Genomic DNA, 17517 nt, shown 5'->3' on the forward strand with positions numbered 1-17517 from the left:
TATGGATGATATATTGTTTTCAGCTCCATCTGTTTTATAAACTCAGCAGATGTTTGACATAGCTCAACAATGCTTTAAAGCTTCTGGATTAATCATTGCCCCTGAAAAGATTCAAACATCTACACCTTACTATTACTTAAGATTTGTTGTTAATAGACAACATATTACTCCCCAACTAATACAGATTCGTATTGATAAATTATCACCTTGAATGATTTAAAAAAACTTTTAGGCGATATAAATTGGATTAGACACTCTTTAGGCATTGCAAATTATCAACTAATTTATTTAACACTTTAAAAGGAGATCCAGATTTAAATAGCCCTCATTCACTTTTACAAGAGGCACAAGAGGAACTCTGTTTAGTACAAAATAAATTGCAAAAGCAGTTTCTTACTCGTATTAGACTTGATTTACTTCTAGAGTTATTTATACTCCCCTCTCTCCATTCTCCCACAGGACTTCTTACCCAACAATAATACCGGATAGAATGGATCTATACCCATTTTAGAGGGACAAGGTCACTTACACCCAATCTTGATTTGATCACTGTAATCATTATCAATGGAAGAAACAGAGCTAAGACTCTAATTGGCTCTGATCCTCATAAAACTGTAGTACCTATTAATAAATCTCCATTCGAGAATGCATTATAAATTTCTACCGATTTCCAAATAGCCTTTCGGGAATATTTTGGAGAAATTTCATTTCACTATCCTTCTAACAAACACTGGAATTTCTTCAAAAATACTGAATTTATCTCTCGCCTTGTCACATCACAACCTATGCCTCAAGGTGATGTTTTCTATATAGATGGGACTAAAAACGCCAAAGCCTAATTCTGGTCTCTCAAAGAATATAAAGTCTTTTATACGAAATTTCACTCTGCTCAACAATTATATGCTCTCATTCAGGTTATTCACCTACATTCTTATCCTATTAATATAGTTTCTGACTCCTTATATAGAAACTTCTACCATAAATTTGAATCAATCTATTATCCAACAACTTTTCCTTGAACTATAATCTATTATTAGGAACCACACTTCCCCCATTTCTATTACCCATATCCGAGCACATTGTTGTCTTCCTGGCCCTATGGCTCATGGCAATGAACAAGCTGGTAAACTTGTCTCTTTTGCTACTCCTGAAGAGTAGCATGTTCTATTACACAATAACGCTGGCTCATTACATCAAATTTGGAAAATTCCATACTGACATGCTAAAGAAATCATTAATGATCCCTCTACTTGTAGCCCGTACGTCTTTGACCCATTGCACAAGGCCTCAATCCTCGAGGATTACAACCCAATGAACTATGGCAAATGGATGTAACTCATTGCCCTCAACTTTCTTCCTCATCCTTCTTACATGTCTCAATCGATACAAATTCTTCTTTTATATGGGCCACACCTCTCTGAGGTGAAGCTACATGACATGTTATAACACACCTGTTAGCTTGCTTTGCAATAATAGGAACACCTAGTTCTATAAAAACAGACAATGGCGCTGCCTGTATTTCTAGGCAATTCAAACAATCTTTACAATCATTTTCTATTACACATACTACAGGCATTCCTTATAATCCACAAGCACAGGGCATAGTTGAACGAGCACACTACACACTGAAACTACAAATAAAAAAATTAAAAAAGGGGGAATACACAGGAACACTTCTATCTTCCTTATCCAGACCGGACTTTACTAGATCCCAATGCAATATATTCTTTAATCCTATAACTATTGTTAATACAGCTTTATTTGTTTTAAATTTTTTAAACTTACCACAAGGAGCTATTTTGACAAAAGTAGAAAAACATTTTGAGGCATTGAAGGACACCTCCCTTCCTCTGCCCATTTGGTATCAAGACGGGTTGAGTAAACAATGGAAATCTGGAAAATTAATATTACAGGGGAAGGGGTATGCTTGTATTTCTTCAGATGGCTCCAATGAAATCAGCTGGCTCCCTCTTCGGAAGATCCACCCCCGGGGAGCCACTGGCGTTCAAGATAGAGAAGAAATCCCCAGGAGGAGGAGATTCCAGCACAAGCCATGGCAGCTTTAAAAATTTCCAAGAAAGGCCGCACTTGACGTCATCCACCTTATGATCTCCCTACTTGGGGAAAGATAAAAAACCCTTAATAATCAAGCTGAAAATGTGGTTTCTCAACAGGGAATGCCTCAGAATCCTGAAAATATTTTTGTTGCTATGCTTGCTTTGCTTGCTTTTGCTTCCCCCGCTCAGGCTGACTTGATTAATCACACTTATTGGGCTTATATACTTAACCTCCCTTTATTGCAGGTTGTAGAATGGACAGATATAGGACCGGTCATATCCACTAATGACTCAGTACATATGCCTCCTCCTTGGAGCTTAGAGGGGCCCACTCATCCTGAGGATGAAGGAAGACTCATAACATTTCTCTAGGCTATGAAATCCTTCCTTTATGCATGGGCCCAGCAGAATTATGTATTAATGTTAGTCGACAAACGTGGGCTTTTGTCCTGCCTCCAAAAAGGAACTTCCACACATTGCTTGGACTGTTTGCTGCCCTGTCTTTTTATGAGAACCATGTCGATACTACCAAAACTCTAGGAAAAGGACAAATGTGGGAATGTAAGGGGTTTACTTATAAGGACTTTAAATATATTCCTGTTTATTGGGATAAATGTCAAGCTAAATCAGGAAAATTAATGTTTGTGGCCAATTACACCATTGTTGATTGGGGACCCGATGGTATGTGGTTATCTAACTGCTCAGATGGTATTAATAGTACTATGTGTGATTATGTTACTCAAGGAGCATGGAAGGTTACCAACAGTTCAATGGAACACTTCCATGACAAAGGACTCCTTGGCTGGCTTGATGGTGGAATGGCACCTCCTCGCCCTCAAATTGTCCTAAATAAACGGATTGGACCTGAATAATGGGGCATCTGGAAACTTGCTATGAGCACTGAAAAACTTGGAACTTGGACTGGATATTTCACAGGGACCAGTCATAGTCATAGTAACCATTCCTTCCATTATAATCATTCATATTTTATACAAGCTTGTGTTCCCCTTCCTTTTGTTATAGCCAGAGGGAACTTACAATTTAATAAGATTTTACATTCTGTGACTTGTATAGATTGCAAATTGCATGCTTGTCTTAATTCCTCTATTTCTCTAAAAAACAAATCCCTTTTGATTCTTCGATCTCGATGTAGTCTGTGGTTGCCAGTAGATCTCCATCGACCCTGGGAAGAGAGTCCCATGGCAGGACTTGCCTCCCAGTTACTCACTAAATTACTCTGATGATCTAAGCGATTCATTGGATGGTTAATTCTTGGCCTTTTGGGGTTAATAGCCATTTGCACCACTGTTGCTGTCGCAAGCATTGCTTTACAGACTTCAATTCAAACACAAAACTTTATTCAAAATTGGACTAAAGATGCTCATACTATGTGGGCCACTCAGGCTCAGACAGATGAGGAAGTTCAGGATAAAATTCAGGAATTAGAAACAGCCATCCAAAGGGTTGGAGATCAATTAATAGATTTACAAAATCAAGTATTATTAAAATGTGATTGGAATTCTACTTAATTTTGTATCTCTCCTGTTCAGTTCAACCATAGTGCTTAAAATTGGGAACAAATCAAATTTCATTTGCAAGATATACATCATAACACTTCCTTAAATGTACATTTGTTGCAAAAGGAAATCTTTGAAACCTTCTCTAAGAGTCTACCCTCTTCCAACAATTTGGAAACCTTAGCTGAACAGCTAATGGATCAATTATCTGGGCTGGACCCTTGAGGAGGGTTTCAAAGCATTACACACAGTATTGGATCTGGAACTATAATGCTGATAATTGTCCTGGTGATTATATTTGTAGTATACTGATGCCTTTCAACTAAAATTGTTCAAACTAAACAAACTCAGTTGGTCAGGGCCTTTTTCACAAAAGTATCTACAGTCATCCCCAATTATGAAGAAATAAAAAAGGGGGAATTGTCAGGGGATGTTCAACTTTAAGGGATCCAATATGTCATTTTCTTCCTCTGTGTGCCATTTCTCAAGGACTCTCTATTCCTTATCAGTTCCTGGAACTGATAAGGAATGAGCAGAGCTGCACGCAGTTCTCAGTACTGAGATCATGAGAAAGAGCACCTGCTTGGATTCCCTTCTTAAAGGTAATCTATTCAGTTATGCCCCCCTTACTCAGGATATGGAATATCTTCTGGCCCCTTGAAGACTGTTATTTGCTTGGCTCTGTTTTTTACTGCCTAAAGCTGCCTTGTATGAAGATATATAAGCATGAATTTCTGCAAATAAAGTACCCTTGTTTCACTCGAGACTTGGGTCCCCTGCGTCCTTCTTCTCGTCGACTCCAGACCCCAGGTCCCGGTCTATGAAGACCGTGACATACTATTAACAGAGATCACTGATCACAGATCACCATTACAAATATAATAATGAAAATGTTTGGAATATTGTGAGAATTACAAAAATGTGTCACAGAGATGCGAAGTGAGCAAATGCTGTTGGAAAAATGGCACCAAAAGACTCACTTGATGCCAGGTTCCCACAAATCTTCAATTTGTAAAAAAAAAACGAAACAAGAAAAGAACAAACCCAAAAATCCAAAGCAAAATCACAGTATCTGTGAAGCACAACAAAAGGAGGGTGTGCCTGTCAACGTAAGCTTCCTGGAACGTCCCCAAATCTAAACAGCACCACAGGGTTCATCTTAACCTTTTCTCTCTGACAGTATGAAACCTGACTCTAGCTATCGACCAAAGGCCTACTTTTTTGTTCAAACCTAGCATACATGTAAGAAGTTTTAAAACTGCCAATCCATTTCTGGTGAGAAACACATTTACCAAATAGAGTATAGATAGCACTTATATACAGTTCTTTTTGTCTTGAATCTTACAGTCTTTGGTCCAAACACTGTTTCCAAGATTATGAAGGTTCAAATTTAAGACCACTCCTGATTTTCTCCATCCACTTAAATGTAGTTATGTCATTTGTCTGTAACACAGATTTACTTGTCACCATCTGCATCCCAATCTAGATTTTCCCACCATCATGGTATCTATCAATCTGTCTTTCTTTGTGTTCAGTAAAGTTTGCTCTCTGTGGTATACAGTTCTGTGGGTGTGACAGAGTGTCCTGTGGCCAGCACCACAGAACCATACTGTCCCATGTCCCTAATGTTAGTTTACAGGCTCTTTGTCTGCAGCTCTTTCCCTCTCCTCCAATTCCTGGCAGCCACCAACCCACTCCCACCCTGGTAGTTTTGCCTTTTCTAGAGTGTCATATAAATGGAATTGTGCAGTATGAGGCTTTTGGGTCTGGCTGCTTTCACTGAACAAAATGCATTGAAAATTGACTTGTGAGCTGTGTGCTGTGCTTGTTCTCTTTCATTGCTGAATAGTATTCCCCTACATGGCTCTACTCTAGTATCTTCATCTACTAGATGTTTTCCATTCACCTCTTGAAAGCAATCTTGGTTGTTTCCAGATTTTGAAGATATGAGTAGAGCTGTTATGGGCATTCATATATAGATTTTTGTTGCTCACGAGAGCAGCATTTGCTAGATAAAGGTTCCAGGGTGAGTGGAACCCTCAGGAGTTCTGAGACATGACAGAACTGGTAAGATATATGGCTTTTAGTTCATTAAATGATTCATCATTAAAACAATAAATGCAAAGGATCCATAGAAACTGGTTGAGCTATTTGCTGTTTCACTACATGACATGTAAATAAAAAAAAATGTTTATAAACTTTTTTTTTTTCTTTTCCTTTTTTGGCCATGCCACATGGCTTGTGAGATTTTAGTTCCCCTATCAGGGATTGAACCTGGGCCCACGGCAGTGAAAGCACCTAGTCCCAACAACTGAAACTCTAGCGAATTCCTGCAAAAAAAGGTTTTTTCATTAGCTCTCACATAACATTAATAGTACCCATAATTTATATCTTTATTCTCTTAAAAGATGTTTGAGTGAGATTATCAACTATTTCAGCTTGTTATGTTTAAATGATCTTAAATTTTGAATGTTTCAATCTATTATTTACATTATTACCATTCAATTTATACATGAGAATCTATTATTTTTATTGGGGTGCTTTACACATGTTAAAACCATCTTTTAAATAATCTTTATTAGAACTTAACAGATTATTTTTAGAATATGGCTCAATAAAATCTGTTTGCTGATGAGACTCAATTATTTTTCTCAACATTGTCATTATTTGCAACTTCAGATTCAGCATTTAAACTTGATTATGATTTTGCATGTTTCCACTTCATTAGTCTTTTTTCTTATAATAATAAAAAATCCTTCTATAAAGGGAAATTTATGTTGGCTCTATTGAAGTGATAAAATTGTTAAAATATTTGAAAAATGTCACTTTGATATTATTTTTCCATAACTTAAATTTTTCAATAACTTACTGATTTTGCTAAGGCTAAAATCTCCCATACTTTGCTTTACAACGAATTGTGGATTAGGTAAATATAAAATTAAATGTACAAGGTTAACACCCTTCCACTGAGGTGATGAAATTACAGGGAACAAAAGATGGGATAATCTCACTGTGGGCACATGTATTTTTCTTATACATTATCTGTCTCACACTATTCTTCATAACTGGCCACAGTATTTGTTGCAAAATAAAACTATCTCTTTAAGGTTCCATGTGATTCATTCTTATATTTTATATTCTACTTAATTTTCACAAAAATTCTGGTTGTGACTCTCCACTAATGGGCTGCAACCAACAGGCCACTACTCAGCAGTCTACTCACTAAACTGGGCCAGGACACCTGCCTAGTCCTGCTGAGAAATAGGTTCCTTGCTCAGGCCATAAGTAAGAATCAATTTCAAAAGGTTTAAAGAAATAAATGTGAACAGCAAAATTTTAATTGTTTTAGGAAAAAAGTAAAGAAGGATAATATCCTTATTACTTCTGGACAGGGAAAGATCTATTTAAAATTCCACAGAAAATAACAATATACTGAGGGAAATATCGATGACTTCAGTCATATTAAAATTCAAAACTTCAGTTCAGCAAAGGGCACCACAAAATAGAAAAGTCACAGACTAGAAGGAGATATCTTGACGCATATTACCAATAAAGGATTTTTATCCAGAATAAAGACATAAAACTTTCTACAATCAAAAAGTAAAAGACAAATAACCCAGATGCAAAATATATGAAAAGGTAACTTATACACATGAGCATGCAAGTAAGTCACAACTTACAAAAAAATATTAGTAACTGTGAAATATTAAAATTATAATGAAGCACAATTTTATACTTTTAAAGTTAGATGTTTAAAATTTGGAAATTCCAAATGCAGGCTACAGAATGCAGCAGTGGGAACTCAAGCATTGTTGATGGTTGGTCCACTGGCAAAACTCATTTGGAGAATAATGCTGCAATGATAAGAACATAAAGGAGTTCACATCTCTAGATGCAGCAATTATAGATGTAAGGATGCATATACAAAGCCCAGAAATATCTTTATACTTCATAAAGATGCAGGGACATTGTTTCCAACTGCAAGAGAAATCAGACAAAAAATTAAATTACAAGAATGGATGACTAAATGGCAGTATATCCATTCACTGGAAGACTGTGTGTCAGAGAAAGTGAATACCTAGAGAAGCCAGCATGTGTGGGTCTCACAAACACAATGAGGAACAAAAACGTTAAGCTGTATGACTGTACATCTGATATCACTTATACTGAGTCTCCACATATGGAACATAATTTCATATCTTAGTTAAGAATAACATATATGTTTTAAGGGTGCAGGAATATATGAAACATCAAATCCAGAATAATGTGATCCCTGAGGAAGGCACATCTTCTTGGAGAGAAATACATAGTGGGTTCTGGGTATTAGTAATAGTTTGTTTCTAAAGCTGGGAAGTAGATATATAGGTTATATCATATTTCTATTTTACATTTTTATATAGGAAATATTCAAAATTAAATTAAAAAAAATAAAAACAGGTGATGGCTGGATTGTGAGTTAAAATTAGAAGAAAAAAACCCAAAACAGTGACATTTTCAAAGACAGAAATACCAAGTATTTTTAGACTAAACGCATAAAATTATATTTGTGGAACGGTTAATAATAAAGTCATTGCTTTTAGTGTTAACAGAACACAAAATAACTATAAGATACAAAAGTTGATGGAAAATAATTTATAATCCCTTGAAGCCCAGGTATTTTACAACACTATAAATCTTCATATCAAATGATATAAAAACACTCCTTATTTTTAAGTGGTTGTGGTATATTTGATAGTCTACACTTTAAGAAGGGTTAAGGGAAAACCAGAGAAAGCTGGAACACGCACTGGGGTTTGGGTTCTCTCTCCAGCCACAAGGACGAAGCTTGAGGGCCTCTAGGATACTCTCCAGAGGATGTGCTCCTCACCTGTGGGCTAGAGCATCCAATGATTAAAGATAAATATGTGACAGTGATGAGAACATTAGGAGATAAAACTTACAAATTAACTGGCTTGACTGGGGCCAAGAAAGATCTTGTTTGAAATCTGTCCCAGAGTCCACCAACCATCTAAAATCATCAAAATGAATGACAAGTATTTAGCAAAGTGACTGTAATTTCTAGTATTTAAATTTCAATTGCTGCTATTTCTGGTATGCAAGTTTCAAGTACCGTAATTCCTAGTACACAAGCTCAGTCCCTCCTATCACAGGCACAGGCCCAGGGCACCTAGTGGAGGCACTGCTGGAGCATCGTTACCCACTCAGGGGCTGCTCTGGAACTGCTCCTGCTCTCTGCTTTGCCCTCAGGCCCTCAGTGTCAACTCTGTTTTCCGGAGCTGGACTCTGCCTCGTTAGCCACCTCCTCCAGACTGAAGCCCTTGTGAAAGGTCTGACTTGAGTTCTCATCTCAAGATGGTGCTTTCTTGGCTCCTCAGCCTCAGGGTAGTCTCTCCCACCCAGAGCCTGAACTCTGAATCTCATCCTGCTGTGAAGGACTTTGGACACAAGTATAGTTCAACACCAAAGAATATGTAATAAAAGACCAGCTCTCACAAGGTATAAAATATTTTAAAGGAGTTGAGAGAGCCTTAAAAATATTAATAGTTAGGAATCCAGGCATATTTTTGGTCCTTTAATTGGTTTTAATTTCTGTGTGCAAATCACATGCTGAGATTTTATACTAATGCTTTATTTTCTCCTCTTATTATCATTTTTTTCACTGTAAAAGCTGAAGTGTTTCAAGATAATCTAGACTTCTTAACCTATAGCTCATGAAAGTCTTAGGAGTCCATGTTTAGAACTGTATTTCAATACATAGCTGATCTCTTTTATAGTCCCGTGTATTTTACATATTAAAAACTTCATTCTGAAAGGTGGTTCCAGGGCTCAGATTTCCCCCCAAAAGATGAGGGAATCGAGGGAAGCAGAAGGTGTTTTGCAAGCACAGAGCAAGGACATCCCATGCAACTGTGAGGCCTAAAGTAATACCTGACTGGTTCTCGAGATATAGCCCAGAGAAAACAGTGGTGAAGGCAACGGACCACTATCTGCAAAAGACAAGGCTGGAGGAAGCAGCAGGTGGACTCGGAGATTTGAGAGCAGCTCAGCACAGAATGTGATGTGCAATGTGGAGGGTGAGATGTCAGTGGTGGAGTAGAAGCTAGAGGAAGAGATGGAGAGAGCTGAGGATAAGACGGAGGTCATGGGCAAATAACAGAGACCTGGGTATGTGCCATGCAAGGAGAATGAGTTTTACCTTCTAGAAGGTGATGGGTTTTAATCAGTGTGGTAACATGGAGTGATTCATCCTTTAAGGAAAGCACCCTGGCTTTTATGTGGATATAATAATCCCTGTGATGACTCCCCCACCCCCCAAGATGAGTTCTTGATGTCAGAAATGAAAACAATGAACATCTCTACCAATAATTGGGTATGTCTGTCACAAAAGCTTTATGATTCATGGATTTTCCCATTCTGCCTCAAAAAGCGCAGAGCTAAGTTCTGGATTTAAGGACTGTTCTCAGCATAGGCTCTCTGGAGGAATCATAATCATATCTCTGTCTTCATTACTTACTCCTTCTTTTGCAATTTTTAAAGTAAACACAGTATTTGAAAATAACTTTTGAGAAAGAGGTGGTCTTTAAATGAAATTTGAAAAGTTTCAATATAGGTATGAATGCATTTGAGGTTATTGATGACTTATGATTTTGGAAGTTTCAGTTCCATAAATGTATATATTTGCTTTGCTCTTTTCATAACAATAAAATAAATATTATTGTGCTTTAAAGTTTGGTTCAGTAATAAATGCATTATTTCAAAAAAATGTAACTATAAAGTAAAAGGGATTGTGCACAAATAATTAAGGTCCCTAATCACTGACCTGTGTTATTGCTGGCAATCCTTCATATCTTTTCAGTGTAAAACAATGTGAAACAGGGTCAGCGGCTTTTTCCACTGTTGTTTCTTCTGGATCAAGTTTTGGTGGTAGCATCTTGTCCCAAGGAACCATTTCATAAGCTCTATAAAATTATTAAATAATGACATTTTGTGAAACATACATATCCAACTAGCATGGTTGCTAACAATATCGCATTCTGTAGTAGGAAGATGTCCCTCAAGACTCCTGCCCCTCGTGTACACACTGTGCACAACCACTAGTGTGAGCAGAGCAAATGACTGTGAGAGGTACCACTCCTATGACAGTTTCTACGGCAAATTTATATGGCAAGAGGGATTCAGTTCAGTTTAGTCGCTCAGTCGTGTCCGACTCTTTGCGACCCCATGAATCGCAGCACGCCAGGCCTCCCTGTCCATCACCAACTCCCGGAGTTCACTCAGACTCACGTCCATCGAGTCAGTGATGCCATCCAGCCATCTCATCCTCTGTTGTCCCCTTCTCCTCCTGCCCCCAATCCCTCCCAGCATCAGAGTCTTTTCCAATGAGTCAACTCTTCGCATGAGGTGGCCAAAGTACTGGAGTTTCAGCTGTAGCATCATTCCTTCCAAAGAACACCCAGGGCTGATCTCCTTCAGAATGGACTGGTTGGATCTCCTTGCAGTCCAAGGGACTCTCAAGAGCCTTCTCCAACACCACAGTTCAAAAGCATCAATTCTTCGACGCTCACCTTTCTTCACAGTCCAACTCTCACATCCATACATGACCACTGGAAAAACCACAGCCTTGACTAGACGGACCTTTGTTTGCAAAGTAATGTCTCTGCTTTTTAATATGCTGTCTAGGTTGGTCATACGGAGAAGGCAATGGCACCCCACTCCATTACTCTTGCCTGGAAAATCCCATGGATGGAGGAGCCTGGTAGGTTGCAATCCATGGGGTCGCTAAGAGTTGGACACGACTGAACGACTTCACTTTCACTTTTCACTTTCATGCATTGGAGAAGGAAATGGCAACCCACTCCAGTGTTCTTGCCTGGAGAATCCCAGGGACGGGGGAGCCTGGTGGGCTGGCGTCTATGGGGTCGCACAGAGTCGGACACGACTGAAGCGACTTAGAAGCAGCAGCAGCAGCAGGTTGGTCACAACTTTCCTTCCAAGGAATAAGTGTCTTTTAATTTCATGGCTGCAGTCACGATCTGCAGTGATTTTGGAGCCCCCAAAATTAAAGTCTGATACTGTTTCCACTGTTTCCCCGTCTATTTCCCATGAAGTGATGGGACCAGATGCCATGATCTTTGTTTTCTGAATGTTGAGCTTTAAGCAAAAGGGATTGCACACATGTAATTAAGGTCTGTAATCAGCTGAATCTGAGTGAATCAAAAGGTGGCTTATCCTAAGTGGTTCTAACCTAAACAGGTGAACCCTAAAAGAGGCAAGAAAACAGCAGGAGACACTCTTCAGTTATCCTTAAACAAAACCGGTGAGTCCCACAGCTGCACTGAGCTGAGTTCTGCCAACAATCCAAATGATCCTGGGAGATGAGAACCCAACTGTCACTGATGTCTTGATTCCAGCCTGAGAAACCCTGAGCATTGAACACAGTGTAGACATGCCAGCACTTTCATCTTATGGAAATGTGAGATGATAAATGGGCATGATTTAAAGCTGATACATTGTGGTAATCTGTTACACACTTTTTTTTTTTTCATTTGGTCTCTGCAGCAGGACAAGAAGAACATTAACACATAAATAAACTATGGCTTAGAGAACTGAGTTTGTTTGCTTGAGGTCACTCAGCCACTGATGGTCAGTTAGGACTCCCATCTCGATTACTGGCTTCTGAAGGGTCCGTTATATTCACATGATGTGAAGCAGTTCATCCCCCTCCTCCCTAAAGCCATCTCTGCATCTTCTTCCTCCTCTACCTGTTGCCTCCTCTTAGTCTCTTTTGCGGGCTTCCTTCTCTCCTTTTCCTTGATGTACACATGCCAAGACTCAAGCTCTGCTCTTCTTTGGTTCATTCAATGCTGTGGCTTGGCATCCCTGCCTATAAATCATGACAACCAGATGTATTCCTCCAGCCCAGCCCTCTCCCCACAGACTGCAGACCCACAGCCCAGTTGATATATCCACTAGGATGCCTAATGAGCAACTCTGATATTCAGCATGTCTAAAAGTGACTTCTCTTCTTTCACTCCAAACCTTCTCTTACCTGCCTTCACTGTGACAAGCAATAGCTTCAGTCCATGCGGCTGCAGAACCTAAAACCTTGGAATCATTCTCCATGCCTCCTTCTTTCAGACTCATACTCTCCAGCCTGGAAATTGTGTCGGCTCTGCTTTCAAAATGTATCCAGAGGCCAATAACTGTTAAAACTTCCTACTGAACTCCTCCTACCTGCTATTACCTCTGACCTAGATGACAGTGGCAGCCTTCTAACTGGTCTGCCAGCTTATTCTCTCACTCAGTCCACTCTGAATCCAACAGCCACCATGACTGTTGATATACACACCCGATCTGGCCACTTCACTGCCAGTGCCCTACTATTTACAGTTTCTTAATGTGCCCCATGAGATCTGGGTTCTGGCACTTCCTGACTTCTTCTACTACTGCCCCCTTACTCTGCTGCAGACCCTGGCCTTTGTTCTTCCTTGATAGACACCTCAGTCACATGTCTGACATGGGGCTGTTACTCTGTAACCCCTTTGACTGGAAAACAGTCCCTCCAGACATCTGCACATCCCCTCATCTCCTCCAAGTTTCTGCTCAAATCTCACTGTGCAAGGAGGCCCACCCAGACCTCCAGGCACTCCTGATCTTATCATGTTTTACTTTTTTTTCTCATTTTTGCATTGACTTATTACCTTCTCAGATATGATCTGTCTACCTATTAGGCTTGTGGTTTAGCGTCCATCTCCCTTTAGAGTGAGTACTCACTGGAGAATCTCAGCCTGGGGCATAGACATATAACAGATACTTTGATTCTCTCCTTCAAACTTCTCTGCTCTCCTTTTCTATGATGCTGTACCCTTATCTCATCCTCTCTCTCTGACCATTTCCTTTCTGTTCTGGTTTTATTTTTCTATTAAATGTAGGTTTTTCTCCGTTGAACTGTTTATTTTAGCAATCAATGTAAGTAAGTAAAGAATTGTGTCTGAAGTTCTTTGAAGTCCTCGCAGGACCCTGAATATTGTGCACAGGAAGGAGATGTGTTATTAAAGAAAAAATAAATAGAAATATATTTTTAAATTAAATTCTATTGGGGAAAAAATGCTTACTTTTGTGTAGAGGACTTGTAAAATGAGTCTTTTGCACTATATTTCTTGTTTGATTGTAAAACTGGTTCTCCATTATCCTAGAAGGGATGAATAATGTTAAAAAGATAAGATATAAATAAGAATTGCTAACGTTTTCTATTCATCATTCTTTCTTTTCTCATCTTTCTGCATTTTTCTTCTTTCAAAGCATCTCTTGGATCAACCAGATTTAATGCTTTCCTACTGTCCTCTATTATCTTGAAAATTTACATTGTTTACACACACACACACACACTGCTACTGATTACATTAAAATTTACAAATATATATTATTCTACTCATCTTTTTAATCTCCCTGATTTTTGGCTTAATCATTTTCTCAGTTTAAGATTGCAATTTATATAATTAATTCTAGACCTTTCTTATTTTCTTATATACACACAAAAGATGAATTGTTTCTTCCTAGAACACTTTTAACTCCTTTATATAAAATTATCAGTTTTATTTTCAAATTTATAATTTAGGTTAAAAAAACATTTTCTAATTTCTCCCATGATTTCTTCTTTGACCCATGAATTATTTAGAGCCGTGGTACTTCATTTTAAAATATTTGATGCTTCCCCAGACATCTTGTATTATTTATTTTTAACTCTGTGGTAGTTAGGGGCTTCCCAGGTGCTGCTAGTGGTAAAGAACCCACCTACCAGTGCAGAAGACGCAAGATGTGGGTTAGATCCCTGGGTAGCGAATAGCCCATGAAGGAGGAAATGGTAACCCATTCTGTATTCTGGCCTGGAGAATCTCATGGACAGAGGAGCCTGACGGGCTATGGTCCATAGGATCACAAAGAGTCAGACACAACTGAAGTGACTTAGTATGTGGTAGTTTGAGAACACATATAGTAAACTATAGTCACTGACTTGGAATTCTGAACCAAATTTGCAATCCTGGAATAATCAGCACTTAGACCTAATGTCTTATCCTTTTTATATATCACCAATTGGTCTTCCCAGATGGTGCGAGTGGTAAAGAACCCACCTGCCAATGCAGGAGACTGAGGAGATGCACATTCAATCCTTGGGTTGGAAAGATCCCCTGGAGAAGGTCATGGCAACCCACTCTAGTATTCCTGCCTGGAGAATCCCAGGGACAGAGGAGCCTGGTGGGCTACAGGCATAGGGTCACAAAGAGGCGGACATGACTGAAGCGACTTAACATGCAAATTCAATTTAATAAAATTTTGCTAAGAATATTTTTCATATGCCTGTTCATAGGCATATCAGACTAATTTTTGTTGTAGGATCTTTTTCACATTTTGATGACAGGCTTCTTTTGTTCTCAGATATATTATTTGGGTCAGATGATATTATTTCTGCCTTAAACATCCTTTTATTCATCAGTAAAACTATCTAACCCTGGAGTTTTTCTGTGAAAAGTGTTTTAATAATCAATTAAACTATTTTAATAGATAAAGGGCTATTCTGTTCAGCTCAGTTCAGTCACTCAGTTGTGTCTGACTCTTTCCAACCCCATGGACTGAGGCACCCCAGGCTTCTCTGTCCATCATCAACTCCCAGAGCTTGCTCAAACTCATGTCCATTGAGTCAGTGATGCCATCCAACCATCTCATCCTCTGTCGTCCCCTTCTCCTCCCACCTTCAATCTTTCCCAGCATCAGGTGTTTTCCCAGTGAGTCAGTTCTTCACATCAGGTGGCCAAAATAGTGAAGCTTCAGCTTCAACATCAGACCTTCCAATGAATATTCAGGACTGATTTCCTTCAGCATTGACTGGTTTGATCTCCTTGCAGTCCAAGGGACTCTCAAGTGTCTTCTCCAACACCACAGTTCAAAAGCATCAATTCCTCAGTATTCAGCTTTCTTTATGGTTCAACTCTTACATTCATACAAGACTACCAGAAAAACCATAGCTTGGACTAGACGGACCTTTGTTGGCAAAGTAACATCTCTGCTTTTTAGTATGCTGTCTAGGTTGGTCATAGCTTTTCTTCAAAGGACCAAGTATTTTTTAATTTCAAGCCTGCAGTCACCATCTGCAGTGATTTTGGAGCCCAAGAAAATACAGTCAGTCACTGTTTCCCCATCTATTTGTCATAAAGTGATGGGACTGGATATCATGATCTTAGTTTTTTGAATAATGAGTTTTAAGCCAGCTTATTCACTCTTCTCTTTCACTTTCATCAAGAGGCTCTTTAGTTCTTCTTCACTTTCTGCTATAAGGGTGGTGTCATCTGCATATCTGAGGTTACTGATATTTTTCCCAGCAATCTTGATTCCAACTTGTGCTTCATCCAGCCTGGCATTATGCATGATGTACTCTGCATATAAGTTAAATAAGCAGGGTGACAGTACAGCCTTGACATACTCCTCCAATTAGGAACCAGTCCATTGTTCCATGTCCAGTTCTATCTGTTGCTTCCTGATCTACATACAGATTTCTCAGGAGGCAGGTAAGGTGGTCTGGTATTCCCATCTCTTTAAGAATTTTCCACAGTTTTTTTTTTTTTTTTTGTGATCCACACAGTGAATGCCTTTGGCGTAGTCAATAAAGCAGAAGTAGATGTTTTTCTGGAACCCTCTTGCTTTTTCTATGATCCAATGGATGTTGGCAATTTGATCTCTGGTTCCTCTGTCACTCAGACTTTATTATGTCAGTTGTGATAAGCTGTGTTTTCAAGGAATTTGCTCATTTTAACTAAAATGTCAAGTTCACTGACATAAAGTTGTTTACCATATCCTTCATTAAAAGATAAATGATATTGAGATCTTTAATGAACTAAATCTGATTAATGCATATGATTTGATATTATAGCTATATATATATATTTTTTTTCATGAAACCACCACAACAGACAAGATTCAGAGTATTTATATTTTGAAAAAGGATTTCTCATGCTTCTTTGTATCCATATATCCCTATGTTCCCAGTCCAGGGCAACAAGTAATCTGCTTTTTGTCACTCTATGCTGTTTTGCATTTTTAGAGCTTTAGTTAAGTAGAATCAGCTAATATGTTTCTGGCTACTTTCATTCAGTATAACGATTTTCAGTTTCATTCCTGCTGTCACATGTATTAGAATAATAGACCTTACTTGCTGGATATTATTCTATTGTATGGACGCTACAATGTGTTCATACTTTCACATGCACATCAACAATTTGTTTCCACTTTTTGTCAACAAGGAATAAAGCTTCTCTGAGTATTTATGCTCAAGTCATTGTGTGGACATATATTCAAATTTGTCTTGTGTAAATATCTAAGAGTAGCATGTCTGGACACTTGATAGGTGTGTGTCTAACTTCTGAACAAAGTGTTAAAGTTTCTGCAGTATTTGTAACAATTCACATTCCCACCAGCAGGGTGTGAGAGGTCCAGCGTTCTGGATCCTTGTCAACAGTTGGAATTTTCAGTCTTTTAAATTTTATCCTTGACAAAATTCTAGCAATCAGAATCCAACAACACATTAAAAAGATCATACACCATGACCAAGTGGGCTTTATCCCAGGGATGCAAGGATTCTTCAATATCCGCAAATCAATCAATGTAATACACCACATGAACAAATTGAAAAATAAAACCATATGAGTATCTCAATAGATGCAGAGAAAGCCTTTGACAAAATTCAACATCCATTTATGATAAAAACTCTCCAGAAAGCAGGAATAGAAGGAACATACCTCAACATAATAAAAGCTATATATGACAAACCCACAGCAAACATTATCCTCAATGGTGAAAAATTGAAAGCATTTCCTCTAAAGACAGGAACAAGACAAGGGTGCCCACTTTCACCATTACTATTCAACATAGTTTTGGAAGTTTTGGCCACA

General features: G+C 38.5%; 1 protein-coding gene across 2 annotated transcripts in view; it reads right to left on the reverse strand.

The window, feature by feature from the left end:
• Window positions 1-17517, reverse strand: part of SPATA48 (spermatogenesis associated 48) — a 66870-nt gene that overhangs the window by 20872 nt on the left and 28481 nt on the right. For both annotated transcript variants that reach the window (XR_009494162.1, XM_002686634.6), the window contains exons 3-5: window positions 13690-13766; window positions 10395-10533; window positions 8515-8582 (exon numbers count right to left, since the gene is read on the reverse strand). Coding sequence is in view for 1 of the 2 variants with exons in the window: in XM_002686634.6 (XP_002686680.1) it covers window positions 8515-8582; window positions 10395-10533; window positions 13690-13766 (284 nt within the window). In the remaining variant the exon portion in view is untranslated. The remainder of the gene's footprint in view (window positions 1-8514; window positions 8583-10394; window positions 10534-13689; window positions 13767-17517) is intronic.

The sequence above is a fragment of the Bos taurus genome, chromosome 4 (genome assembly GCF_002263795.3).
Source record: "Bos taurus isolate L1 Dominette 01449 registration number 42190680 breed Hereford chromosome 4, ARS-UCD2.0, whole genome shotgun sequence".
In the NCBI taxonomy this organism is placed as follows: domain Eukaryota; kingdom Metazoa; phylum Chordata; class Mammalia; order Artiodactyla; family Bovidae; genus Bos; species Bos taurus.